The sequence below is a fragment of the Lepisma saccharinum genome, chromosome 6 (genome assembly GCF_977018435.1).
Source record: "Lepisma saccharinum chromosome 6, izLepSacc3.1, whole genome shotgun sequence".
In the NCBI taxonomy this organism is placed as follows: Eukaryota; Metazoa; Arthropoda; class Insecta; order Zygentoma; family Lepismatidae; genus Lepisma; species Lepisma saccharinum.
In genome coordinates this window covers 77,920,079-77,948,021 of record NC_139234.1, presented here as the reverse complement: position 1 = coordinate 77,948,021, position 27,943 = coordinate 77,920,079, and the positions used below count along the sequence as shown (strand labels likewise).

The 27,943-nt window shown below is 38.7% G+C and overlaps 1 protein-coding gene across 1 annotated transcript in view; it reads right to left on the bottom strand.

Moving 5' to 3' along the window:
• Window positions 1-15,914: 15,914 nt before the first annotated feature.
• LOC145988897 (unconventional myosin IC-like) overlaps window positions 15,915-27,943 on the bottom strand; it is a 150,260-nt gene continuing 138,231 nt past the window's right edge. The window contains 4 exon segments of the mRNA XM_083124186.1: window positions 15,915-17,857; window positions 19,886-19,982; window positions 22,584-22,684; window positions 25,524-25,736. Of these exon segments, the coding sequence (XP_082980312.1) occupies window positions 17,843-17,857; window positions 19,886-19,982; window positions 22,584-22,684; window positions 25,524-25,736 (426 nt within the window). The 3' untranslated portion in view covers window positions 15,915-17,842.

Genomic DNA, 27,943 nt, shown 5'->3' with positions numbered 1-27,943 from the left:
CAGTATTCTAAATGAACTTGCAGTGGCAACTCCATCACATACATATTACATCTGCAGCTCGCGAGCATCTACGAGGAGTATCTGGAACTCTCGCTAGAGAATGAGCTCATACAGTTTGCACACCTAGTAAGCAGTAGCAATGTCAAACATCAGGAAGACATCCCAATGGAACTGTCTATGTATAATATTGTTTGTAAGGACTCGTTCCGCAGTACATTTCCCAATGTCGAAATTCTCTTTCGAATGTATTTGGTCTCAATGTTAATAAACTGCAGCAGAGAAAGATCTTTCTCAAAAATAAAATTAGTGAAAAACAGTCTTCGTGCTGCCATGGGACAGATCGCTTATCCAATCTTTGTTTATTAAGCATTGAACATGAACTTCTTCGTGAATTTGACTTCGATGATATACAGGGTGATTCTAAAGGTATAGTACAAACGAAAACCACAGATACCTCCCATGAAATAGAGACGAAAGTTCCCCTTCCACTTTGCCGAGAGATGCCTCCGTGAGGAGCTAGACAACGCCGAAAACGTGTGAAAATGAACTTCACACCTCTGTACAGCCAGTACCAGTGAAGATAGAAAGGCGGAACAAACGAAGTCAAAAGGAACACCAAAGTCGCCCATCCGAAAAACACTAGGCGGCAGCTGCGCAACGCATGCGCATGGGGTTCCACAAAGGAAATAGGAGTGTCCCGCAAGACAAGTGAAGGGAAAGGGTAGCGATCGACAACGGTAGGGAGAAAAGAAGCTATGAAGCATGAAGTAACAATTGCACAGCGGGAAACAAACACATGCAGCGCGTGGGGAGTCCCCAAACACAGTGGGGAGACACCGCAGCAAGAACAAAGCACGGTTCAACAAAAGAGAAAGAGGACCGGATGGGGAATGGTACCTGTCAAGGAGACAACAAATGCGGGACGAGGGATTCCCCGTAGCAGCACCGAGGGGATGTCACACAGAGGTCGTGCGCCAGCAGGACAAACACAGCAACTACGGGCACAGGAGGTTTATTGCCACGCAAAGGTGTACTTACAGATAGGAATAGTACGTGGTACGTAGTCGTACCCGGACTGACGTTGTTACAAAAGTTGCTCAAATTGACGACCACCACATTCAATGCAGGCATTGCAGCGTCGCAGGAAATTCTGGCGAACCCTATCAAAAATCCCTGGCATGGTACATACACACCTCGGCCGATGCTGCAAGTATCCGCGCTACCAATGTTTCCTTGTCAGGCACCGGGGTCTCGTAGACGAGTGTTTTCACATGGCCCCACAAGAAGAAATCCATTGGTGTGAGGTCAGGCGAACGGGCGGGCCAGGGGACGGGGCCCTCTCTGCCGATCCAGCGCTGTGGGTAGGTACGGTGCAAAAGGGTTCGCACTGTGCCATCAAAATGTGCAGGCGCTCTATCCAATTGAAACCACATACGATGTCGCACGTTGAGGGGTACATCTTCTAGCAGCTCTGGAAGGACTGATGCAAGAAAGGTGCGATAGAGGCGGCCATTTAAACGTGGTGGCAGCAGGTATGGACCGATAATCTGTTCATCGATGATACCTGCCCAGATATTCACTGCAAACTGGGTCTGATGGTGCACCTCGACTGCTGCATGTGGATTTTCATAATCCCACACATGGCTGTTTCGGCAATTGAAGATGCCCTCACGGGTGAATGTTGCCTCGTCCGTGAAAAGCACATGGCGCAAAAAACGGGGATCGTCGGTACAAAACTGCAACAGTCGTTAACAGGATTCCACACGTCGTGGGTAATCCCCAGCCTGCAACGCGTGGACTCGCTGTGGATGATAGGGATACAGCAGATCATCATGAAGGACACGCCACACTGACGACTGTGATACTCCCACTGCACGTGTAATGCTACGGGTGCTAGTGGACGGTGTGTCGTCCACGCGAGCAAGTACGTCCTCCTCGACCGCCGCGGTGCGCACATGTCTTGGGTGACCGACATGATGGCCTGCACGTAACACACCCGATTCACCAAGGGTGCGGTGCACGTTCGAAAACAACCTGCTGTCGGGTTGTCGCCTCTCCGGATACCGTCCGCGATAAAGGCGTGCAGCTGCTTGGCCATTGCCATCTGCAAGGCCGTAGACAAAATGCATGTCCCTCAGTTCTACAAATGTGTAGCGTTCCATGGTACGGTGAGGATAGTGCCAATTATGGAATACTGTACTGCAGTGCACAGGTGGCACACACACACACACTGGTCACAACGGCTTCGAAACAACGTACTCAATTGTCGTACGTCAAGCACACCACAACCGCACCGGCTCTTTCACTGACACGCTCCCTGACGCTGCACTTCCAATCAGCCCACACGTCCGCACGGCACTGTGGTACAATCAGCTGACGTTCCTGAGCCACCCGTGCCTGTGCTCTTCACTACCTGACCACTGCCGTCAGGTGGGGCCATGTACTCTGGGGTCTTGTCATCGTGGAACACATGAAGCGTCCTTCATTCTTGCCCCATTCACCCACAACACGTACTTCGTCCGTCTTGCTCGAGCCGACGGGGAGCACTACGTACGATCGTGTGGTGTTTGTGTACACCAATGTGGGGTAACACAGCAGTTGAACAGACGTGCATACCCCCACGTAGCTTCATTACACGATTGTCGCACGCAGTTTATCTGTCCAGCCTTGCTCGGCCCGGTCTCACACCCACGCGGCAGTGTGAGGCTGCGGTGGTGTGAGGCCACGCTTGGTTTCGGAGCGGAAGGCTGCAGCCGAGGAGGGACTCGAGTTGTTCGGCTGGGGTTGCGCTCGGAAGCAAGCAGCCGCGTCAGGTCTGGGAACGGTGGACCTGGTGATCGGGATGGAAACATTCCGACCTCGTCCATTAGTGTCGTCCACCGTACGGAGTGGTGGGGTCCGTACGACACTCCAGCAGCCTTTCGCCCGCTCCCACCCAGCGATGTGCCTCCGGCTTCATTTCTAAGAGGCTGATTGGGCCCCATCACGACGTTTGTTACAATGTCAGCACGGGGTACGTGGTCCTATCTGTACGTGCACCTTTCATTAGCAATAACCTCCTGTGCCCGTAGTTGCTGTGTTTGTCCTGCTGGCGCACGACCTCTGTGTGACATCCCCTCGGTGCTGCTACGGGGAATCCCTCGTCCCGCATTTGTTGTCTCCTTGGCAGGTACCATTCCACGTCCGGTCCTCTTTCTCTTTTGTTGCACCGTGCTTTGTTCTTGCTGCGGTGTCTCCCCACTGTGTTTTGGGGACTCCCCTTGCGCTGCACCGCCAGCACCGCCATTTCTGCCCCGAACCGTGTACGCGTCTGTTGCCTGTCGAGTGTCACGGACCACTTTGCTTGCATTCTCGGTGTGTTTTTACATCCTACGTCGTCCTCCCGTGGTTCTGCAACCACGCACTACTTTTCTCGACTGCACTGCTTCAGTCATGGTGTTTGTTTCCCGCTGTGCAATTGTTACTTCATGCTTCATAGCTTCTTTTCTCCCTACCGTTGTCGATCGCTACCCTTTCCCTTCACTTGTCTTGCGGGACACTCCTATTTCCTTTGTGGAACCCCATGCGCATGCGTTGCGCAGCTGCCGCCTAGTGTTTTTCGGATGGGCGACTTTGGTGTTCCTTTTGACTTCGTTTGTTCCGCCTTTCTATCTTCACTGGTACTGGCTGTACAGAGGTGTGAAGTTCATTTTCACACGTTTTCGGCGTTGTCTAGCTCCTCACGGAGGCATCTCTCGGCAAAGTGGAAGGGGAACTTTCGTCTCTATTTCATGGGAGGTATCTGTGGTTTTCGTTTGTACTATACCTTTAGAATCACCCTGTAGTAGATGATTTTTTGGCGAAAAAGGTAAGAAAAGTGTGTCTACTATAAGTGTTAAGCCTTTGGAAATTTTCTTGAAGAAAGTGTAGTTACTACAATTTCCACAATGAACCTGTCGGTAATTGTCCAGTAGATGGACCGTGCATATGTAGTGACATGTTTACTCTTAATTGTAAATAATATCATTTATAATAAATTATGTACGTAAGTACAGTCTACTGCTCAGTTCTCTGTTTCCGTCTGAACCCCCTTAGTATTTACTACAGTTTGTTCGCTTTATATCCTACCATTTTCGATTCGGTGCTGCCACCTGGCGAATCATGCTGGAACTATGGGTCTGCTGGCGGGAGAAGTGTTGTGTCTGACCTTGTAGGTGAGTAAGTGTTGGTAGTAAATGTTATCAAATGGCGCCGAAAATCAACCGGTATTGGGAGGGTTACGTAATGGCCCTTTTCCATGCTAAGTTTTCATACGTACGCATTGTGAAACAGTGTCGGGAGAATGGGTTAACACTCTGGGTGACTACTGCGAAAGCTATTGTGGCCCGTTACACACAACAGGCTCTCCTTGCGAAACATTCACCCACGAAAACCACCAGGATAAGGGCTACAAACAAAGTGTCACCCGTAGTGCTGAGGTGCGCAGCAACTTTGTTCGTCAGTGCAGGGAAAGTTTCTCTCGTGGCTTTATGGTTGTGACGGGATTCGGATATGAAGGTAAGTTGATGATACGCAAGGTGGACAAAAACGTGAAGGTGAATGCCAGATAGTTCCAAGACTCCATTCTGACACCTATCTATCGGAGAGACATCCCACAATTGTATGGAATGGACGCGAACCAGGTGATGATCCATATGGACAAGGCTTCGAGTCATACCGCCAGAACATCACTACGTTTTTATCAGGAAATGGCAGAGGAATTAGGAATTCGTGTCATTCCGTTTGAAGACATTCCTGTGAAAAGCCCAGATGCCAGTCCAATGGATTTTTGCGCATTTGGACTGTCGAAACGACGTCTTCAACATCGCCTCCCGCGCACCTTGGATGATCTATGGAAAGCTTGCAGGAGGAGTGGGACAGAATTCACATGCCTGTCCTGCGCCGGAGCTTGCTGCAATGGAAACTGCGATGCCGGGCGATAGTCCACAATGTTGGGGGTCCAATAGAACATGATCGGTGGTGGCGGCGCGGTATCTATTAAGGTGAGTACCCGTCAAAAATGGTCGGATATAAAGCGAACAACCTTCTGTATATAGTGTAGTTACGGTGTTCACTCTTCATAATATACTGTAGACATTTAGACGCAGAATTTTACTGCTGCTATAGCGCTACAATTTTCGTCCTGTAACTTTATTTTACTGGGCTATTCTCCCTGCAAACCTATCTGCGATATGTTCGATTGTGAATGACTACTGATTCTAAAATCACGTCTACCATTTCAACTGCTGAAAATTGGTGGTTAACATATTGAGCTAATAAAGCTCTTAGTAAAAATAATAAAAAAAATTGGGGCCCCTCACAAAACATTTTGCCCAGGGGCAATTGCCCTCCCCCTGCCCCTCCGTGCGCACGCCTATGCTGTATTGGTGGAATGTTTTCTTCTTTAAGCTGCCTTGAATAAACAGTCGAACATCTATTGCCTTTCTTCTTCTTCTTCTACTTCCTACTTCAGCTGGCCAGTGTGCTCCTCAATTCTGATTGGTAGTTCTATGGTATTAAGGATGGATTTAGAGACTGTTCCCAATTCTGTCGGGAACTGAATAAGAGAAATCTCTCACACGATCGTTAAGTAACGAAGCTAGAAGTCGATGGCGAAGTGAGAACGTACCTAACTGCCGTGTGAGACTGGCTATAGATTCACGTATTTTTCCAGCACTTGTATCAATTTATTCCACCCTTCGCATATGCCCCACACCCCCTATACGCCTTCATGGCTTGGTGCTACGCACAGGGGAGCACTTTCCTTTTTTACTTCGCATATGCCCTTAGATCGTTGAATACAACGTCTCCAATAATGAAAATTGAGACCTTACCTCAATTACGATAACATACTACACACAAACACGAGTGCATCCGTTTCAAATGCGGGATTCTTTCCCTCTCATCCAGAAAGCACCAGATCCTACCTCCTATGTCATCTTAGTGGAAATTAGCCACCACGCTAACTTCATCACACAAGTGTACCTTAAATTATACAAAGAATTGTCTTTCAATATGCCATCTTAAATGTCATTTAAACGTACAATCAGTTTCACGAAATGTCTCGTAACTACACGCCACGAATGGAGCATATCAAAACTCTATACTGCTTGCAACCTGTAGTCCCACTCTCAAACACCAGACTGGAAAGAAAATCTCTCTTTGCTCTTTTTCCACCGTTGACTGCAAAACATCAAAATTCTGTTTCTAGAGCAGAGTTTCTTTGTTCTTGCTACACAACATTCTTCCTCCCTCACAGATCCACCTGAAACTTGTGGACAAATACATTATTTCTCTCTTTATACTAAGCAAAGACAGTTCATTGTTGCAATGCAACATTTTGTTTACAGCTCTGGCAAGGCAAGGAACCAAATACTTGCTGATTTCTATGGCTTGCCCGGAACACCGTGAGGTAAAAATAAGGTAAGAGCCTTTCTGCTTTCTCCACTCGGCGCTGAAGACAGCGCCACAAAGGTGTTCACTTTGAAAGGTCGCTCATGCGAACCTCACTCAACAAGAGAGGAACTCGAAAACAGGTAAATGGAAGGTGATGTGGTCCTGGAACGTTTGATGTTGTGAAGAAATGGCGTTCATTGAATAAATACAATTAAAATTAATTGCATCACACATTTATTTGGGTGTGCACGTGCGAATGTATGAACATGCAGCAGCTGCTACTGGTCCACCTTTCATATTATAGTTTGAATGCATGACTTTAGTGACTGGTTTTGGTAAATTTGATTCTCATGATGGATCCTTAGAAGCTTATTTGATAACAGAAACACATTCCTAATTTTCACAAATATAAGAGTTCTTCGAATAGTATAATTCTATACAAGAATTTCCATATTGTTTCACCACATTTTGCAAGGAGATCATTCTGCTTATTTGAAGCTTTCCTAGTGCGTGGTGATGACTCTCTTTTGTTTGAAGTGTGCTCTTATCACTTCGAATAAGAATGCGACGAAACTGCAAGCAAAGCCAAAGGGGAGCAAAACAAAGGCACTCAGTAAGTTAGACAATCCGAAAACTATGTTCTCTTCCTTCTCTTCGAATTTCAATCGCTTTCTGTCGAAAGCTTCATATTCAGCAAGCGTTTCTTTATTCCAGTACAGAGTCAAGTAAGATTCCACACACGTGACGCGCGAGAAAGGTTTTGTAAACGGTGACCCACGCCTCAGGATGAAAATCATTGGCAGTGTGTTGATATCTTCTGGCATCATGTAGTACTGAGGTATACCATAAGAATCTGTTAGATTGTATTTTCGGATCATGCCTTGAAAGAAAATATTTCTCGTATATATTGCACCTGCTCTTCTTATAAGAAAGTCATTTTTCTTGTTGTCAATTTCAATCACAATCCACTTTGCCAATATTGGCTTCCACATTTCACCTTCATTGTTGGACATCATGAATTTCGCTTGCGCTGTGCCGAATATTGGCAAATTCGAACGGGCAAGGTCTTTCAGAGTATGAATCATAGGAGGCATCTTGGGATGTGTTGTGAAGCTAAATAGCCCGCTTATGTAGCCTGTGCTGAGAACCAAAGAACAAAATACAATCAATGCAAAGGTCAATCTGAAGAGTGCAGTACGGGGCAATTGCGGCACTGAAATTCCCAAAACAATAGACAAAATGTACAACATAGTTGATTATTGCTTAAAACCATTACTGCTACTAAATACAAACACAGCAATTGCAGCACATGAAGCTGCAAAAAAATCCAAGGTAGCCACTGGTATGGAAAATATACATTCATCCAGGATGGATAAGCTGTTGGAACTGGGACTATCTCGTGGAGGTTGCGACGTAGATTAGTGTTGTCGAAAACGAAGTGGGAGTAGGGAGTGGGCGTTTGAAATCTAATGGTTCCCGCATACACACCGTCGTGTATCTTTTTCAAATCTCCGTATCGACTGCCATTAAGGAAAACAAATCCCGCAAATTTTGACTTTTCATGCAAGTTGTTTGTCGACAATGTAAAGTTCAGATGTTCAGAAAATGCTGCGAGAATCCCTCCATGCGCATCGGCGAGCTTTCGGCTTCGTTCAGAAATACCTTTATCATAAACGATGCCTTGAATTTCATTTCCAGTGAAATGTAGAGGACAACCGTACAAATCTTTTACTTTGTTCGGGAATAGATTTTCTCCTCCCATAAATTTCCCGTTTTCCCCAAAATCCAGAAGCTTTCCCTGAACAATGTTAGCACAGTTGTCGCTGGAGTAAGGAAAATAAGTGTACACCAGTACTGAAGTGTTCTTGGCATCAGTGGATTCCTTCAGAGTGGGATCATTCGCCATCATTGGAACTACGACAACAGCGTTCGTTATGTGATTTTTAAGCAAGGCTCTGAGTATGCTGTGAACATCATCTGACATACTCTCGTCGTTCCCTAACACAATCAAGTACTTTAATTCTGGTCTCCATTTGACGGAATGTCGCATGTTGCGAAGGGTGGCATCAAAGTAGGATGCGTGAGCCAGAGTCATACCATAGCCAACTTCTTGCCTGAGGTAAAACCAGCGATACGCCAGGGGACCCTCCGCAAACAATGCTCTGCGACTGTCAAAGGTCAAGTGCGGCATGTGGAGGTTGTTGATAATCGCCTCGTTGAGATCTCGAGTCCCTTCGTCTTTGACAAGAATTGCATGTCTCATGTTGTTGAAATAGTGCGACACAATCTCAGTTACGCATGATGCCAAGTTTTGCATGTCAAAATATTCATTTTCAGATATTTCGGGAGTTCCGGAAATTGGAGCAGAGAAGAGTAGTAACAGAACGACAATATCCATATTCTGTTTACGTCGATGATCTGTAGGGCAAAAGAAACTTGGCATGAATATCCCAAATTTCTATTGATATCGTATCACATATATGAAACCTATTTAACAGAGAAACAAAACTATAAGATTTTTCTGAGCTTCATTTGTTTTACACTGGTATCGGTATTATATGAATCTACGAAACATTATTAACATCTTTTCAATACAACAAAACCCACGAGTGCAAAAGGAGTATTGTAAGTACCTACTTTGACATTTATTATACATTGAAGACTTTTTGTATCGTCGGCGTTCTAATTGGGCACCATATTAGAGCAGTTATCCATAAAATTGCCATCTTTGTGTCCCGTTGTATTCATGAAAGAGTTACAAGTTTGTTTAATCAGACAGCATGTAAGAATTGAATATGTGATTTACTAGACTGAGAAGTCAGAAATCTAAATGAATGGTTGCGTCAACATGTCAGACTATTTGCAACCTTTGCAATATATGGGGATGACAACCCGTTATTTTCCAAGAAGTACGTTTCAAGAATGTTTCGAAATGCTCTCTGGTAAGTATAAGAGACTAGAAAGCATACAGAGATAATAGAGGGAAGTTGAACAGAATGGGAAGGTAGGGTAAAATAAGGAGGTTACAGGTTGTAAGTTGTGCTGAAATCTAATGGGGTGAGGGGTTATACGTTGCTTGGAACCCACGTGGTCTCCTAATTGGCGCCTCCCCAGGTGGCGGATAGGGGAATGCCAACTAGATATCGTGGGTACTGGGCAATCAAAATACCCAGGTCAGACCAAATCAGAACTGCTGGCCTGCATTTAGTAGAAGGATCTACAAGGCCTAGGGGAAGAAAACCCTGAAAAACAAATCACCTGGTCCTCCAGGTTGGGGGTTGGGCAGATGGGCAAGTTCCCTACCCCATAAAAGAACCGCATTTACAGATACAACGTGACACCCTCGGATGAAGGATGGAAACAAGACGACCCCGGCAAAGAAAGAATGATATTGACATTACTATAGCAACATGGAACGTAAGAACCATGAAGATAACAGGAAGAATGCAAGAAATAGCAGACACAGTAATAAATAATACAATAGATGTAATCACTCTCGAAGAGATAAGGTAGCATGGAAGAGGAAGGATAGACAAACCGAAATACATAGTTATGAAGTGAAACACGGGACAAAGTAAGGTTATATGGAACTGGATTCATAATAACCAAACAAATGAGAAGAAACATCTTGCATTTTGAATCAATAAATGAATATATATGTGACTCAAGGGTATGTTCATAAACATTACCATGATAACGGTCCACGCCCCCACGAACGAGAAAGAAGATACTGAGAAAGACCAATTTTATGATCCATTAGACGAAACTGTAGATAGAGTACCAAAATATAGTATGTTAGTAGTGACGGAAGAAGTAGAAAAATAAAATTTCATGAAGGGAATAGCTAGAAGGCACACTCTAGTACACGAAGAAACCCACGAGAATGATATGCTCTTTCGTCAGTTTGCTACAAGAAACAAAATGGTGGTAAAAAGCACATTCCACTCACATAAGAACATACACTTAGATACATGGAAGTCACCTGACAATACAGTTAACCAAATTAACCACGTTTTGATAAATGCAAGGCACTTTTCATCAATACTAGACGTCAGAAGCTGTAGAGGTCCAAACTGCGACTCAGATCATTTTCTTGTAAGAGGAAAAATTAGAGAGAAGTCAAATAAAATGCACAAGACGAAAGGAGATTGCAGATCATGAGACAATTAATCTACTCAGATAAAGTACTGAGACTAATAAAAATGATCACTGAGCATACAATAGCAAAGTTGGAAACGAGATAAGCACTCCTTTTGACATCAACAGCGGAGTAATACAGGGAGATGTGCTGTCAACCACCCTTTTCAACATTGCACTTGACATCAAATCTGCACCTATGCAAATGATGTACCAATCATAGAAAGGACAGAAAATTCAATGAAACAAGTATTTCAAGAACTACAACAACAAAAAAAGAAAAAGAGAAAGTTGAATTACAGGTAAATACTAAAAAGACAAAATGTATGATTGTATCACCTAAAAGCAGATATAGACAAATAAACAGCATACAAATAGAGGATACAGAAATACAAACAGTTCAAAGCTTTAAATGCCTGGGAATGGTAATAAATAACAACAATCAAATGAGCAAAACAATTTTGGACAGAATACAAGCAGGCAACAAAGCATACTACGTATGCCAATCTACAGGGTGGCTCAAAAAGTCACTTAACACCCCCGATACAAGGCCACTGCAGCGTGCAACATGGAAATGGTGATGACCAATCGTTATCAGGCCAAGGGGGAACCACATTGACGCCACCCGCAATGTCTTGATGTCCGCCATCTTGAATTCAACTTCAGAATTTTAAATGGGAAGGGGGTGATATGATATATCAAATTGATACAAGAATTCAGTTATAACTTTTTACTAGTTAAAGATACGTCGAAAAAACCTTCACCATTGCATTTCTTGTGAAATTCTAGCCTGATTTTATATATCATATCACCACCTTCCCATTTTAAATTCTGAAGTTGAAATCAAGATGGCCGCCAACCTCGCAGGTGGCGTCAATGTGGTTACGCCTTGGCCTGGCAATGATTGGTCATCAGCATTTCCACGTTGCACGCTGCAGTGGTCTTGTACCGAGGGTGTTAAGTGCTTGGCCAGATCATTCTTCCAGTTAAATTGGATGGGTTCATCATGCCTGAAGCGTTACTAATGGACGATTAAATTAGTCATATCATAATGAGCTGATTTCATGGATATATGATGTACTTTATGGTGTCTGCTAGCAAATGGAAAATAACTTGAGTATGATGGCATAGGCTGAATTCATGAAAGGCATTAACAGAAGTGTGTTACGTGTGTGACGCTTTAAAATGTAGAAAATTTTTACTTCATTTCTCTGTGAAGCATCTAGGCTGCAGATGTTAGTAACTTGTATTGGCAAAATGTGCACATTATGGAACGAGTTTACAATACCGGACCACTCTTCAATTGCTATGAAATTTCGCCTACTCACTAATTGAGACCTCCTAATCACGAATCTGCATGTAATAATTGGCGGTCAAGTATGGAAATCGATAAAAAAACGAAATAAACTATGTTTTCTTAACGTAACGTAACCCTACCATAAGAACAGCAGCTCCACGGAACACACCATTTTCCCCGAATGGGTGTCACTTATCGCACAACACTGTAGCAACATTGTGTTCTGACGTCACGGGAGAGAGCTTTTTCATGTTAGGCAATACAAGGTAACGCGTCTCTTAGCAAAAATATTAATTTTTCTTTGTATTTATGCTAATGGAACCTAACCTAACAGGCCTAACATAACCACGTAGGCATTCCTCGTTTGACATCAATATTCAAGGTTGCGAGATTGTTGTGCGTAAAGGAAAAGCATTAACGAATTGCGAAAGAAAGATGGTTCCGAATTGCTGTGTATGGACAATGAACGTGGTAAATCGCAAGGTTATTTTACAAGTTCTACACGTAAATGTACAATTTTAACAAGTGACCGCCAAATATGAACTACAGATACGTCATCAGGACACCGAAATTAGTAAGTAGGCGAAATTTTATAGAAATTGGAGAGTGGTCCGGTATTGTAAACTCATGCCCAAATTATATACATTTACAAACAGATACACCTTAAAGCAATTAAAAACAACAATAATTTGCATATGAATTCATTTTGTTATTTACATGGAGAAGGACCACTTCTCGTGGAATGCCTCAGAGCAGGATCCGAAAAATTATGTAATTTGCCTCTAATGGGAATGAACCCGGATATATACCTTTATTCCATGGCGAGTACGTTATTCAATACACCATGGGAGCCTACATAGATCGCCTTCTTGAACTGCCTTGGCAAAGCAGGACAGACAATCTAGACACACACACACATCGAAATACTGGAGAGATAGATAGATTTCTAAAATCAAATTCAAAAGTAAAATATAAAATACTAATACAAATTATATATAGCAATAGTAATAATAACCCATGGTGCAACAGCCCTTAGACCGCCGGCCACGGAGGAGGACAAGGTAGCAATAACAAACACATACCTATTTGTCACGGGACAGAACAATCTTAGTTGGGGTAGTCGCACCCTATGCTACTCACCTTTTACGGATTTGTGTACACTAATATACTTCACCAACAGTAATGATTCTACAATTCTTAATTCGATCAAGTATTAGGCTCTCCTACACTTACCTCATTGAAATATACTCTTTCTTCTTATTCCGGGAACACGGTGTTGATGTGCTTCTCTTTATAGGCACGGCTGTGCTCTCATTTCCTCTGTGGAAAATACTGATATTCCTTCCTTTACTCGTGTCATAGATGTTTAACATTTTTAATGATTAAGCAACGTTTCTTAAAAAATCAATTCTGTATATTGATCCACATCTGGCAATTATTTTCAAAATTAATGCCACCGAAGCCAAAGATAAAAGTAGATTCAAACCTTCTGAAAAGAATGAGCAATATTCAACATTGTTCCTCCTGGACAAACACTAATCTCCTTCATTTTTCTAGAGAACTCTAGCAACATAATTGCTGCGAAGGAATCAGAAGATTGATTACATGCGGCTCATATCATCCATAAGGTGTGTTAAATTATATTCTCCATCATTTCTGGAAGTAACACTACATAGTATATGCCACGATAAAATATATGTCTATATTTTAGTCAAGGGATGTGAATATACAGGGTGTCTCAAAAGTCCAGTCTCATAAGGAACGTCGGGCCTTGTAATTAAGAGATCCATGGTTCGATACCCGGTGCAGCACCCACTTTAAAACTGTAGGTCCAGTCCCGATAGCCTTTCTGTGCATAAAGTGGACTTAAAATAACAATTCAATCAATCGATCAAACAATAAGGGAAAGTTGGAAGTCTTGAGTTCCAGGACTTCCAAAACACAAGCTGAGTTTTGTAAGGGTAAATTTATGTTGTTGCAGAACATGGTGCTCACAGAGTTTTTGGGAATTCCAAGATCCTGTTCCATCTAACGCAATGATTGGGTGGGACTTACTGCTACCTTCACAAGGACCGTGACAGAACTGCCATCATCAGTGGATGTTCGTGGGCGCCCTGCCCTGTGTGTGGTGAAAAACCACTCTCACATAAGTATATAGTGGAGAAAGAGAGATCAAAAATTTTATTGCATGGTCAGAGATATGAGGAAAATAGTCCACTCTCTGCTACCAAAAGTGTCCACTCTTACACTGTCATAGCAAAATCCAGTGCACTTATTCTCACTTATGTCCTGTTGAGTATTAAATCTATGAAGTCTGCTCTATACACCTGCAGCAAAAATGTCGTCCTGTGGGTATTCTCGACATATCTATTCCGAGGTGATCACGTACCCCCTTCAAGTCATTCATGTATCCCTGGGGGCACGCGTGCCACAATTTCAGAACCACTGGTCTAGAGTGTCCCATAAGTCCGTAAAATAACTGGTTTCACCAGTTTCACGAGCCCAGTTATCTTAGTTGAATTCGTGTTTCGTTAAGACTTTCAGAACGCACCCTAAGACAATAGTAGCCCACTGTCATCATCGGTGGACACCACTGAGCTACCGAGCCGGTCTGGCTTTGCCTGATTTGTTGCTGTTGCTGTTTTACCTGTGTGGAATCGTGCTAGTGCTACCAGAACGTGATCTGTTGTCTTTGAAACATTGTAGACGTCGATGTTGCCCGGTTCCTCCTATAGAGCGACCACAAGGAAAAAAAAAACTTTGGACGAAAAGTTCCCGTGCAGCATTTCCTTCTTCTGTTCAGCTCGGGCCATAAGGAAGCATGGTCCACTCTCTCCCTCCCCTCGCGGGTCTGAGCACGTTCTTTGCTTGTGGTTCCACTATAGCCGTGGGCATCGGGAAGGGGGGGGGGTCAATTGGATCGGTGGACCCCCTGGAAATTAACATAATTCATTTAAAGATACAAGAAAGCCGAAACTTTGTTACTCTTATGGTTAAGAACAGAAATAAAGTTAATTTAATCAGTATTTAAAGAGAATAATCAAAGTAAAAATGCATTGGACAGAAAACATTGATTGAAAAATAGAGGAACAAGGTTATATTCAACCATTTCATCCAAAGAACAAATGGTTCCACAGTTTTCAAAATAATTACAGTGGTAGGCGAGAGGTCACACAATAAACTTTATGAAAAAAATTTCCATAACATTAAAAGCTTTTTCTTGAACGAGACATGCAAAAGTTAATATCAAAATGCATTTCAGATACTAACTGCATAAGACGCAAAAGAAATAATAGAAAATAGTTGTGCTGGTATTCACTCGTTTGGTGGATCGAATCTCCCTATTTATAATTATTATTATTATTATTTTGAATAAAATTTATTTTTGTTAGTTTATAATATTTATTATTGTATAACAACATTTATAACTGTGGTAGTAATAGCTAGGTATTATTTTTGTACTATTCAACTTTTATAATTAGCCCGACACCCTCTGCAAAAATTTCTGGTGATGCCCATGCTCCTAGCATAGCAATTTAATTCATTAAATTAGGAACACACAGGAGATGTACCACAGATTTTTCAGTGAAAAATGCAGGCTTGACCAGGACTTGGAACCGGGTCTCTGGCATACTGTGCCATTGCTCTACCACTGAGCTACCGACCTGGCTTCGCCTGATTTTTCACTGAAAATTCTACATAGTACATCTCCTGTGTGTGCCTAATGTTAATGAATTTACATCTCTATGCTGGTAGAAACCAGGCAACATCGGTGTCTACAGCATTTTAAAGGCAACAGATCCCGTTGTGGTAGAACTAGCAGAGATGGTTCCACACAGGATAAATTTGATACTAGAATGGGTACAATTGTGCTTTACAATGTAGCAGTAGCTTAAATCAGAATTAATTTTTAAAAGAAAAACGTGGCTACAGTTTTCTATATGATCAAATCAAGTTCCAAGTTCTGTCACTGTAAATCACAGTTTGCAAAGGATAAGTTCCAAGCAATATATTTCAAAGACACAAAGAAGGTGTAACAGTGCTTAAAAGAAACATGAAATTAACACAGTTGGAAAAATACTAGTTTATTTCTTTAGAAAATAAGTTTATCACATTGCATACAACCTTTGATTAATTTTCCTTCCTACTTCAAGAATAAGGCAATTTATCTTCACACTAAGTCTATGGAAGATATCACTAGGTGGGATGTCTACATACATATTTCACATTATCAACTCATTACAAAACACCTATTCAAAATATTGACAAATTACTGGATCTTAAGAAATCAAATTTGATTAAAAATGTAATATACTGAAGCACTTTGATGTATGATGCACCAATGATTCAGTACATTGCATGAAACTTTGACAATTACAAACTAATTTATGCTATAGATATATTACTGGTTATTTTACGATCAATGAATAACTCAGTTCATGAAAAACGATCTAAAAATTACAACTGTCCCACAATAGGCTCGAAAAAGAGAAAGGCTTTTGTACTTATTTTACTGTTCATTATCCCATCCACAATTTCTAATGTATATCTAATACAAAATAGTTTCTAAACGAACAAATCATATTAAATTAATACTTGATTTAAAGTAATTCTTGGTAACATATATTCTAGCACATTTCTCTAAAATCTAATCAAATAGTAACATCAACACTTACACTACTTTAATAGCACTGGTTTCTAATCACTAGTTATATAACTTATATTGTATTAACTTGCATACAATGAAAAAATGCAAGATAAGGCTTTACAGATTTTCATCCGCAATAACAATTGATTTTTAGTGCACTTTAAGCTTTTTATAAAAATGTCTCATGATTTTTTGCCCACAGAAGGTATAACAACAATTTAGAATAACATTCTTTTACATTTTCTAATATGTAAATTAATAAGAAACTAAAAATCTTAGCTACTGTATTTATATATAAAATCAAAACATTCAATCAGTATTTTCATGTACAAATTTACGCAAACACATTAGATTTCCAAGAAATCACATTCATTTTGATCAAACCTTTATTTAATTAAAATTTAAATGTGCATATTATAAAGTTAAACAATAATGTCTGCTTCATTATATGGATACAACAATTGTTTAGTTCTATTTTTGCATTCATCACACAGTTATAACCAGTGCATTGTTGTACACCTTTTGTTATCATTCAGAATAGAAGTTAATAATCATTTGTGTTAATGAAAAAAAAACATGTACCAATGTGTGATTATGAATAAATATACACCAGAATATTTTAGTAGCTCTTTTTTATAATTACGCTACAATAGCATACAGAATTATAAAGTGTGTTGGAACTCCCCCCCCCCCCCAGGTAAAAAGATGGGTTAGTAGGTATTATCTAACAAAGGTATGATGCATTAGTGTTGGATCTTCTGATTCACACTGTACAACAATATTTGAATACAAGAATGTCGGGAATCTAGGTTTTACTGGGCATTTCATGGGGCAACAGTCTGCACTATCACAATATTTTAATGCTTGTTACATAAGCAAGGCACAAGAATTATACTATATAAGTACTCCAAATCAGTAACAATTCACATTACATATAATGCAGATTGATTAACCACAATATTAATCATATATGGACAAACACGCATGCTCACAAAACAAAACAACATATGTACAATCCACTCCTGTACAACATTCATACATGGTCCAAATTCTACAATAAGGCCTCTACAATAAACATATTAATTACCATGTACAAATTGCAATATTTTTCTCCATGTACAAATAAGAGGCATCTTCAACATCACATTGGCACAATCAACCATGGCTTCGATCACTTCATCCTAGGGTAATGAATCAAATGGCATTACACAGCTTTACTAGTGTCAACATTTCCAAATGTTCATGGAATACTGCATGCTGGTTCTGCTATAAATGCATTGTCTTTCGTTCAATTTATTCCACAAGAATTTCTTCACATTGTATTAATTATTCAGCCACATAATACCTCATGGTGAGACTACCTGGAAAGACAAAAAAAAATGAACATTGTACCGGTTATTTATTAAATCCTAAATAGGGAGTGGATTCTTATATTTTATATTATTTTGTTGCTTTGGAACAGGGGTAGAAAAATACAGGGTGCCATGGTGCCTGAAAATTTTCACCTGTCGCCTGAATTTTCAAATTCAGTGATATTACAGGAGAGAGGAAACACTCACTGGATGCAGAGGAACTTCAAATTTTCGTGATGGTATGTCACATCTTCAGGAGTAGAGAGACGTTGTAGAACTTGGTGACAAGAACAAAGAGTTCGCATAAACTGCAGTGTTGCCAGGTCCCGAAAAAAGTGTTGACAGTACCACAAAAATTATAGGTGGTACTTTCACCAGGCTTGTCGAAAACTGAGTGGTGGGGGGGTTGGGATAGGGGATGAGGGGCATTACTGTTATAATATAATTAATATATATATATATATTTTGACTTCACTCATGGAAATTTCCATAACGTTTCTTTAAAACAATAAGAATACAGTTGGCGAGTTTTCTGTATCACTTGTATCATTAAAGCAGAATAATAAACATGACACTCTAAATTTTTTCACTGTTGCTAGTCGAATTTTAAAATCTGCAGCGATACAGTAGAGTCAGCCATATTACAATGTATTGCATAGTTATTCATGCTGTTACCAGTTGAGAATTCTTCAGGCGAAGGCCACTCTGGTGCAGGAATTAATTACTTTGAATCCAATCATGTATTAATAAATTAAATGTTTTAAGATCATATTTTAAAATGGCTTTATGTTTGTTGGATTAATGAATTTCTTAGACCATATTTGTGAAAAAAAACTGGCTCCTGAGAAAAAGGGGCTGGCACCTGAATTACTTTTAATGTCTTTTAACCCTGCTTTGGAAGTCAGCCATATTTGGTACGAGTGTTGACCATTCAGCTGCAATGTAGGGGAAAGTGGGGGAATTGAGACCACCTAAGGGAGATTTTAAAAATCTCAGAAACTGTACGCAGTGAAACAAAAAGAAAATGTGGGCCTGAAAAAGCAATGTTTGTAGTACATCTCTGCGTATCACTTTGCTCCCTGTCGTTAATAGTTATATCTGTAAACGTCAAAAAGTAACAATGTGCGTGTGAGCGCAATTGCCCTATTGGTAGGGTAATGGCACTCGGTGAGCGCCATTGCCCGCTGAGTGCCATTCCCCCACCTTCCCCTAATCAGCGATGTCTTATTTCACATAAAATGCATAATTTTACTTTTAACGAATAAAACCCATATTTCTATGGAAATACATTTTTAGACATTCTAGACAAAATAAAGTTTTCAAATTCTTTGGGTAAATGCATATTTTGGAGTTAATGCATAAAATAGACAAAATTAGTAAATCACTATCCTATTCAGAACTGAACAACACATAAGCCATCTATTAAAGTGTTACTGAAGTGAGTTCAGTTAGTCGATTGTAAGATGCTGAAAGTGAAAAGGAGTTCAAGTTCACATCTTCAGGAATACATTGGTGAGTTTCCAAGGGTGTTTATAACTAATGGAAAAGTACTGTTTTGTCAACCACGTGGCAACGTGCCAAGGCAATTTATGTAGAGCAGGGTTCTCAACTCACCCTGGATTTGTTAGGAAACAAACATTGTGAGGCAGCTTTACATGCACGTTCACAGCAAGTGCTAATAGATGCCTCAATATATTCAAATGAAGGATGTTCTAAGCGTTTGCAATATTATTTACATTTAAGTAGAACATTTTTTGCAATGAAAATAAACAAATAAATAAACAATCTGGTTCTGAAAAACATCCTGTCCAATACATAAAATTTGCACCACCCAATGAATCCATGTTATGCAAACACTACCTTCCACGGTGTTATGAAAAAAAAATAGATATCTCCCTATTCATGAATAGCCATGCAGGTATAATATTGGGTAAAATAGATTGCATACTTCAAATACTGAGGCTGAAGACAGATCACCAATTTTGAACCAATACAGAACTACGAATGAGCCATACTTGAAGTAAAATTTTTACTTACCACTATTAGATGTCCCGTCTTTCCTTTAGCAATGGCAGGGTTTGTTCCTTGTGTGATGTCTATGACCCCCTGTTTCCCGTTCATGTGGTGAGATATGCTGAAAAGATACAGGAACACAGTCAAAAAACACATCAGCAACAGAATCAATCCTGATTTGCAACTAAGCAAAACTGGAATTTTTTTGTGTGCATTACACAATGATGGGATGATTTTGTGAACTGTACTCGTCAATTAAATGTGAAATAACATTCTCTGCATGTTAGTAACAATGTTTTTTTTTATAAGTATGTAGTGCTAATTGGAGATTCTCCATTCTCTAGTGCTACTACTTACTTATGCTCAAGAGAGAATGAACCATTTCTTTGTGCCTGTGGTGGAAATCGAACCTACAATAAGCTTCTGATTTGACTACAGACCTGGTTTCCTAACAAACTATCCCACAATGTCCCTCCCCCTCTTAAAAATGTAGTTGCAGAATAGGTGTAAGTAGTAGTGGTGGGCAATATATCGTTATTGAAAAAATATCATCCAGGCAATATCAACTAGTGGTATATCGTCACGATATATTGGCAATATATAGTGTTGGCGATATATATCATGTCTGCAATATATCATCACGACATTTGGCGATATATTTATCATGGAGACGATATATGCAGATTTCCCGAAATGGAAAAAATATCGTATCATCTATGATGATATTTTCTTGATGATATCTCGTGATATCAAATTTCTGATATTGTCCGAATTTCAAACTAATCCCTGATAATTAGAGAAGTGTTTCAATAGAGGTTCTTCACCCTAGCTTACTGGTGCTGTACAAGAAACTTACTTACCCGAGGGGGGGGGGGGGGGGCTCACAGCTCAAAACTTTTTCTTATCACTAAAATTCAAGAAACCATTTTGTTATTGAATCACTGCTTCCTTTGTTGATTATATATGAGCAGTTATTTATTAATTATAACAATTACAAAAATTACCATCATTAAAAAATAATAACCAATTATTATTGAATGAGTGTCACACGCATATTTTATGATTTGCTAAAACTCACAAAAACCATAATAATTTTTAATTAATGTTTTTTTTGTTTATAGAGGGGCAGTTGTTTATTAATGATAATAATAAAAAAAAATGACCATCATTACCAGCCAATTGTACACTGTCACTGGCATGAGTGTCTCGAATAAAATGCATTCAAAGATGGCACCTTATAGGCCCACCAAGTGCATTTTGCCTCCTATTGTTGTTATGAACAAAAGAAATACATGAATATTGAAAACACCCTACGAAAAGTGATTTTATTTTCAAATTTTTATAAAAAATTTCACAATTGAAAAAGGTAAGCTAGGATTAAAACAGCCTTTCTCTGACTGACTGAAAACTAAAAAGACTGGGAGAGAGGCAATTTGTACATTGTCATTGGATACAGGTGGTACGACTTCTTGGAACTGATCAACTGATAATGCAGTGTATATTGTCAACTTATGCAAAAGGCAAGGCAACTGATATCAACATTTTGTGTGTGTGCGTTTGCCCAATATACCTGTCATTAATGGGAACTATAATATTCCAAATTCCCTTCCTTGATCCTAATTCTCTCTAAGCATCCACTTACACATAGTTTAATGTAGCTGTCGGAATGAATTCATTTATAACATGTACCATACTTTTTTTTTTTTTTTTTTTTGAGAATAACACCTTTCAAACCATGCACGTTTGTACACTTTATTTTTAAAGTTTAAAACACAAGAATGATGCATTTTGTGGTATTTTTTTGTTTGTTTTTTAAGTGCATAATGCATTGGAATTAATGAAAAAGGCCATAATTCACATTTATGCCAAACTCGCGTTATTTTGAGATTTGGAATGCATGAAAAATGTGTTTAGAACATGTCAGTGAACATACAGAAACACTTTTCTACAATTAACATTTTCCAGTGTTATCACGCTTGTGAAAAATCAAGGTCCACTTCAATTACAGCCCACCATTAAAGGAGTATTTTTGGAGTGAAAGTGGGATATCATTTCAAAAATAATATAGTGTAACCTCGATTTTATTTCTTTTTAGGACCAAGATGAAATTGTAAAATCTGGGAACATAGAATAGGGTTATGCTCTATAATCTAGCATCCATACCCACAGCCAGTCATAGCACACAATTTTATTCAACACAAAAAACAATATTTGATGAACATGACACAATGTTTTCATTTTGTGCTGAAAAATCGAGATTAATGCACTGCAAACAAAGATGATAACATAAAATGATGAATGACATAGTAGAAAAACAGACAAGAAAAGAATAATAATAAAATATTTAAATTTTTCGGCATTTAGTGAAAGCCATCACTCAAGAAAGACTTTCATAACTGAGCTACCATGTCAACAGAATAATAATTGTAACTAGGTTAGGAGAAAGTATAAAAATAATGTCTTTTCAACTGAAAAAATCAGTCCCCTAAAATGAAATAATGAAAATAAAAACTAAAAAATATGCAATTATGAACAAAATATGCTGACTTGACTAATCAATTCTTTAAAAAAAATAAAAAAATTACAGACCAAGATGAAGAACTGACATTACTGATTAATAGTTGTCATGCTAATTCATTTATTTTGTATCTTCCAATGTAATTGCAAAATTTCAAAAACTAAGCAAAATCTATATAAACAAGTATATTTTCTTTATTCTTACCTTGCTGTGTCAGCGATTGTTAGCAAGTTCTTCTTCTTTGCTGCATCAAGAACGAGAGTTACAGCTTCGATGATGCATTCAACTTGCAAAATCAAGTCTCCCTGTAAAAGAGGCAACAATGTTTCAAATTTTGCAAAATCAAATGTAACAATACCTTTTATTATACTGCTAAAGGCAGAACAACTAAAATAAAGTAGGCTAAAAGTTTGTGCATTTTTTTAACCCTTAACTACTATGGACCGTCTCTCAGACCATGCTGAATTTATCTTTTACTATATTTCTCCCACCCCTTTAACCACTTGCCTTCTCCATACCAGTTGGGATGCTGGCTACACACTGTCTAGTTCATGAAGTCTTACCTTTGTTCAAATTTTATTGAATTCTATTTTCAGCGAGTGGTCTGACAGATGTACGATAGTAGCTACGTGTGCTATTTGTTATGTTGTCCTTCCAATGGCTCATTACTAGGGATGTAAAGTTTTCGTTCTATTTTTCCCTAAATTTCGGTGTTTTTTTTTTTACATGCGTTTTTACCGTTTCTTCTTTGCATAAGATTTTCACATTGTTTTAGTTGTGGAAAACTGAAGCAAATTTTAGTTTTAATGACAAAAATAAATCAATATAAGACTTACCTTTATAAGAAATTACCAAGTTTATTGCATTTGGAAAAGTATTTCATCTCATTGGCTACTAAATATGAAATGGTTATTGAAGGATATCACCCAAATATTTGAACACAATCATATTTCCAACTTTTCACTCTCACAGAATAAAACTTCTAAAAATTGATTTTTTAAATTCACTTTTCAGTTACAATAACATTGATGGTTTTTAACGCACAGTGCGTAGTAAATGTTCCCAGTATTCACTCGCAACACAACACTTCCTGTACGAAACACACTCTTAAATAGAAAGCATTTTTTTCAATTCATTCAAATGAAATGTGCGATGTACTCCTTGTCTTCTTTCCTTCTTTTAAGCTTCCTGAAGCCTTCGACGACAGAAAGTTGTTTCACTCCCTTTAATTTTCTTCTCGGGGCTTCCCGACAGCGTAATGGTAATGTTGCTGCCTTGTTATCAACAGGTTCCAGTTTCAATACCTGGTGGAGCCACATGACACAGTGGTGCGGATCCAACTTTAAACTGTAGGTCAAGACCCAATTAGCCTTTGTGTGCATAAAGTGGATGTAAAAAAAACAATTCAAACAAAAAACTTTTCTTCTCATTATGCCTCTCACATCCATTGTGCTTAATCAAGAAACCCTTCCACTCTTCTATCTGAAGTATAACGTCTTTCAGATGCAAACTAATGCATTTACTGCTCTCTTTAGCATGCTGTGAAGTACAGTGTACACCACTGAAGGAAAAGGAAGTGCAAACTATGCACAAACCTAAGCCTCAGTGATTCTTATTGAAAGAAATTTCCCTAGCAATGCCTAAAAATCCCACCCTGACCTCAAAATACAGTTTTATGTACAAACATACACCCACACCCCTAACCTCCTCCTCACGCAACACAACAGATGTTTTTCCCTAAAAATTTACCCCTTCCTACGAAACTTCCCTTCTGGGAAGATCACCACAGTGAATTCTATTTCAGTTCAGGATGAGGTCAAAGCATTGTCAGTCATTTCTGCATCAAACTGCAATAAATGAAGCATGACAATCTCTTTTGAATCAAACTTTCACTAGCTAGACTAGAAATAACAGGTCTCATAGAGCTTCAGGTAGTTCTTTCTTAACAAAGGAAGTGTTATGCCTTGTTCATATTGCATATTTCCCTGCATTTTCCACTTCAAAGTGCAAATTTGGTGTTATTCTGAAAAATGGCATAATTCGCATTATTTTGTGATTCCGAAACTCCGAAAACTTGCCTCCTTAACCTACTCAAATACATTTTAAACACTTTATTTTGCTTTCCTCAACTTTTCGGTGTTATTGTTAAAATGAAAACTTCACATCCTTACTCATTACTAATTTTCAATTTCAGCAAAATATTACATATTACTTTGAACTCTTTCTCTTCTGACAATATAAAAATGTAGAAATGTTAAGAATTTAGAATTTAAAAACAATAAAGATGCCAATGTTGCAATGTTTTATTAATTTTCTTCCCCTTTGCCTAAATCACATTATGTTTCTTTAAACAATAATAATTGGAAACTACTTTACAATAGTCTTCCATAGCTATGTCAAGTCATGTGAAATGCATCAGAAATTGAAAATAACAAAACAGCTAGTTCACAGTTGAAAATCGAAACAGGAGTCTGACAGACCCCTCTACAGTAGTTGCGTGACAACGTTCATAGTACTTAAGGGTTAAATTATGTCCAAAGCTGCTTACTCCATTTTGAAATGTTACATGCTCTGCTTAGAGGAAAGAGGTATGATCAACTCGTATATTTGTGGAAGACATCTCTCGCATGCATGCATGGACTGCGTAGTGAGCAGCAGTGCTGTTGTAAAGGTTGGGAGGAGGGTTTGAAAGGTGAAAAGCAGGAGGATTTGTCCGTCATACTCATGCAATGGAAAACCTCTCGTCATCTGTTTTGTGAGTAACAGTGCCGTGTGGCATTGTAATCATTTCCATGAAAAAGGATAGCCCTTCTCCTGCAGTAGCTTTACCTTTCAATGCAAGTAGCACCCTACTTCTGTGCAGAATTTTGCACTGGATCATATGTTATCTGTAGACAGTGCATTTTGTTATGGTGGGTACGCAATGGTACACCACACCTGCACCTTTTTACAGATGATTATTTATAAACATACCACAATGTTAAATTAAATTCTACTAATGATTGTTATTCGTTACACACAAACTCTTAAAGTGTCTTTTATGGTGCTGTTGGTGTGTTTTTTAAACATGTATGTTGAAGTTTTTTTTACTGTCCTATGAAAGAAATTGTTTAATTGCAAAGAAAATTTAACCAAAATATTTACCTTGTCCTTCTTCAGTTCAGGTGGTATTCTCAGAAGCAACAAGGAGTCGGATTCGTTTGTCACAACTATTTCCTGCAGCGAATCCAAGGGCAGCCTATGCTTGATCTTGAAAGTCTTTGCTTCGAACAGATACAGAGTCTTGTTCGTAAGAATGAGGACTCTCTCCCTGGGCTTGTAGCCATGTCGGTCATACTTTGTCACTGGAATGGAGTACTGGCGAGGGAAAAAAAAAAATCTTCACTACGCATTGTGAACTTTCAAATTTAGTGAATTGTCACAAGAAACTGTCTTATGCATGTGCTAGAAACCACATTATTGCTCACTATATATTTATAAAAAGCAATGTTAGCAAGGGCAAATTTTCACAAACCTCTTCAGCATGTAAGAAATACTCAGTACTATAAATACACAATTTTGGCAGAAATTCTATGTATTAAATTAGACAATTTTGGCAGGAATTCTATACATTAAATGGATTTCTAAAAAAAAAAAAAAATAGAAAAAAGGGAGGCTAGGATAATAGATAAAAAGAATGAGAAACAACATATAAACCTGAAAGATAAAATCAGGAATTCGATCATCCAATATAAAAAATAACATATGGATCCTTTAATAACTCAAGAACCGTTTAGAATGTAGATGCATACACGTGCGACAAACATGCTATAAAAGAGAGAATTTGGAAACATGAACATAATCCTTCACTTGAAAAAGTGAAATTGATTGCAAATTAGAAAGAATTATAAAAACAAAAATTATTTAAATGACAATGAATTTGATAATCTATAATTCAGCTAACAAGAAATATTTCTGAGAGACACCTGTATTAGGGTTTCAGGCACCATAGGCCCCCTCCACCAAGTATAAAGTGCATAATATATCCAGAACAGCATTATCGGAATATTTTCACTCATTATTGTAAATAGACAGCAAAAATGATTTGATTTTATGAAGAAGTTTGTTTTTATAAGATCAAGATATATCATTCGGATATCAAGTTCATAGTTATTTCTATGGTGAGTTTGGGAGCAATTTGGCAAACTTACGAACAATGCACAAAATGCACAAAAGTAACTAATCCTTGCTGATTCTGGGAACAGTGAGTGTGGGTCAGCAAATTTAATTTCCAAGTGATCCACTCAAACCTAAGAACCGAACATCGGAATGAAGGAAGGACCGAAGACTATGAAAGCTATTATTAAATATTTTGATATACTTACATATTTCTTACTTATTTAAGTGATTTCTCCATATATTTATGTACATATTTTGGACACACAAAAATTTAGGCCCTATTAATTATAGTGGATTCTTTTTAATTCAAACTCCAAGGGGGGACACAAAAAAATTGAATTATCCAAAAATCGAATTAACAAAAAACTTATATCATTAAAGATGATTTCAAGGGGAATAAACTTCTGCTCAAATTACACAAGTTCGAATTAACTGCTTGCCTTACAAATTAATTTCCAAAATTCAGTCCCAAATTTTGGAATCTTTTAAATCCAGTTTCTTTGTTCTATATTGTATGCTCGTTACTAAGAACACATATTTTACCTGAAATATAGCTAAGAAGATAGGATATCTATATGTATAAAACTTATGTTTTATTATCTCTGGCTACACACACATGCATACAAAAAATTTATAATGTACTGCCTGTAAATATGAAATTAAAGTTTAAACAATTCAGTTCATTCACTTATAAACATTATGTGTTCATATATATGTATACATAATGAGCAAATTTTATCATCATAATAAACATAAACATAATATTTTGCCTTTAAATTTTGGACATGTTTTTAAAATTTTACAAATTGCAGCACACTGGGGTGAATTCTGAAGCATGGAGCTACTACACACAAGGGGACATTGCAATCTGGGCAGTAGCAACGCGATTCACTGTCAATCTTCTTGCCTTTGGCATCTCTCATTCTGCTACCAAGCATCAAGCTGCGTAAGGTGCTGCTTCCAAGTAGACATTTACTGTACTTCGTGGCAAAGAGCCTCTCACAAGTTTGTACAGGATAAAAAAATAAATGGGAAAAGTAATTTGGTCCAATTATACTCAGGATAATATAAAAAGTGCACCTAGTACCTTCCCGAGTTAACTCGGGATAATAAGAGAAGCAGTTAGAAAGAGTCCACTGTATTATACTAGTGTGTCATATACGAGTATGTATCTAAACCTTTTAAATATTTTGATAGATATCTCATCACAAAAGGTCAGAATAACTTAGATTCACAGCCTCTTTGCATATTTTCTGTTGTCACAGTCATAGTACAACTAATAATAACAATAGTGACTGTACCTAAAGCAAGCAAACTTTTTAATTTGCACCATAACTCTTGATAAAGATGCATTGAATTGAAATGATCGGTGAGTTCTAGTATGGATTTGTAATGAATTACACTTA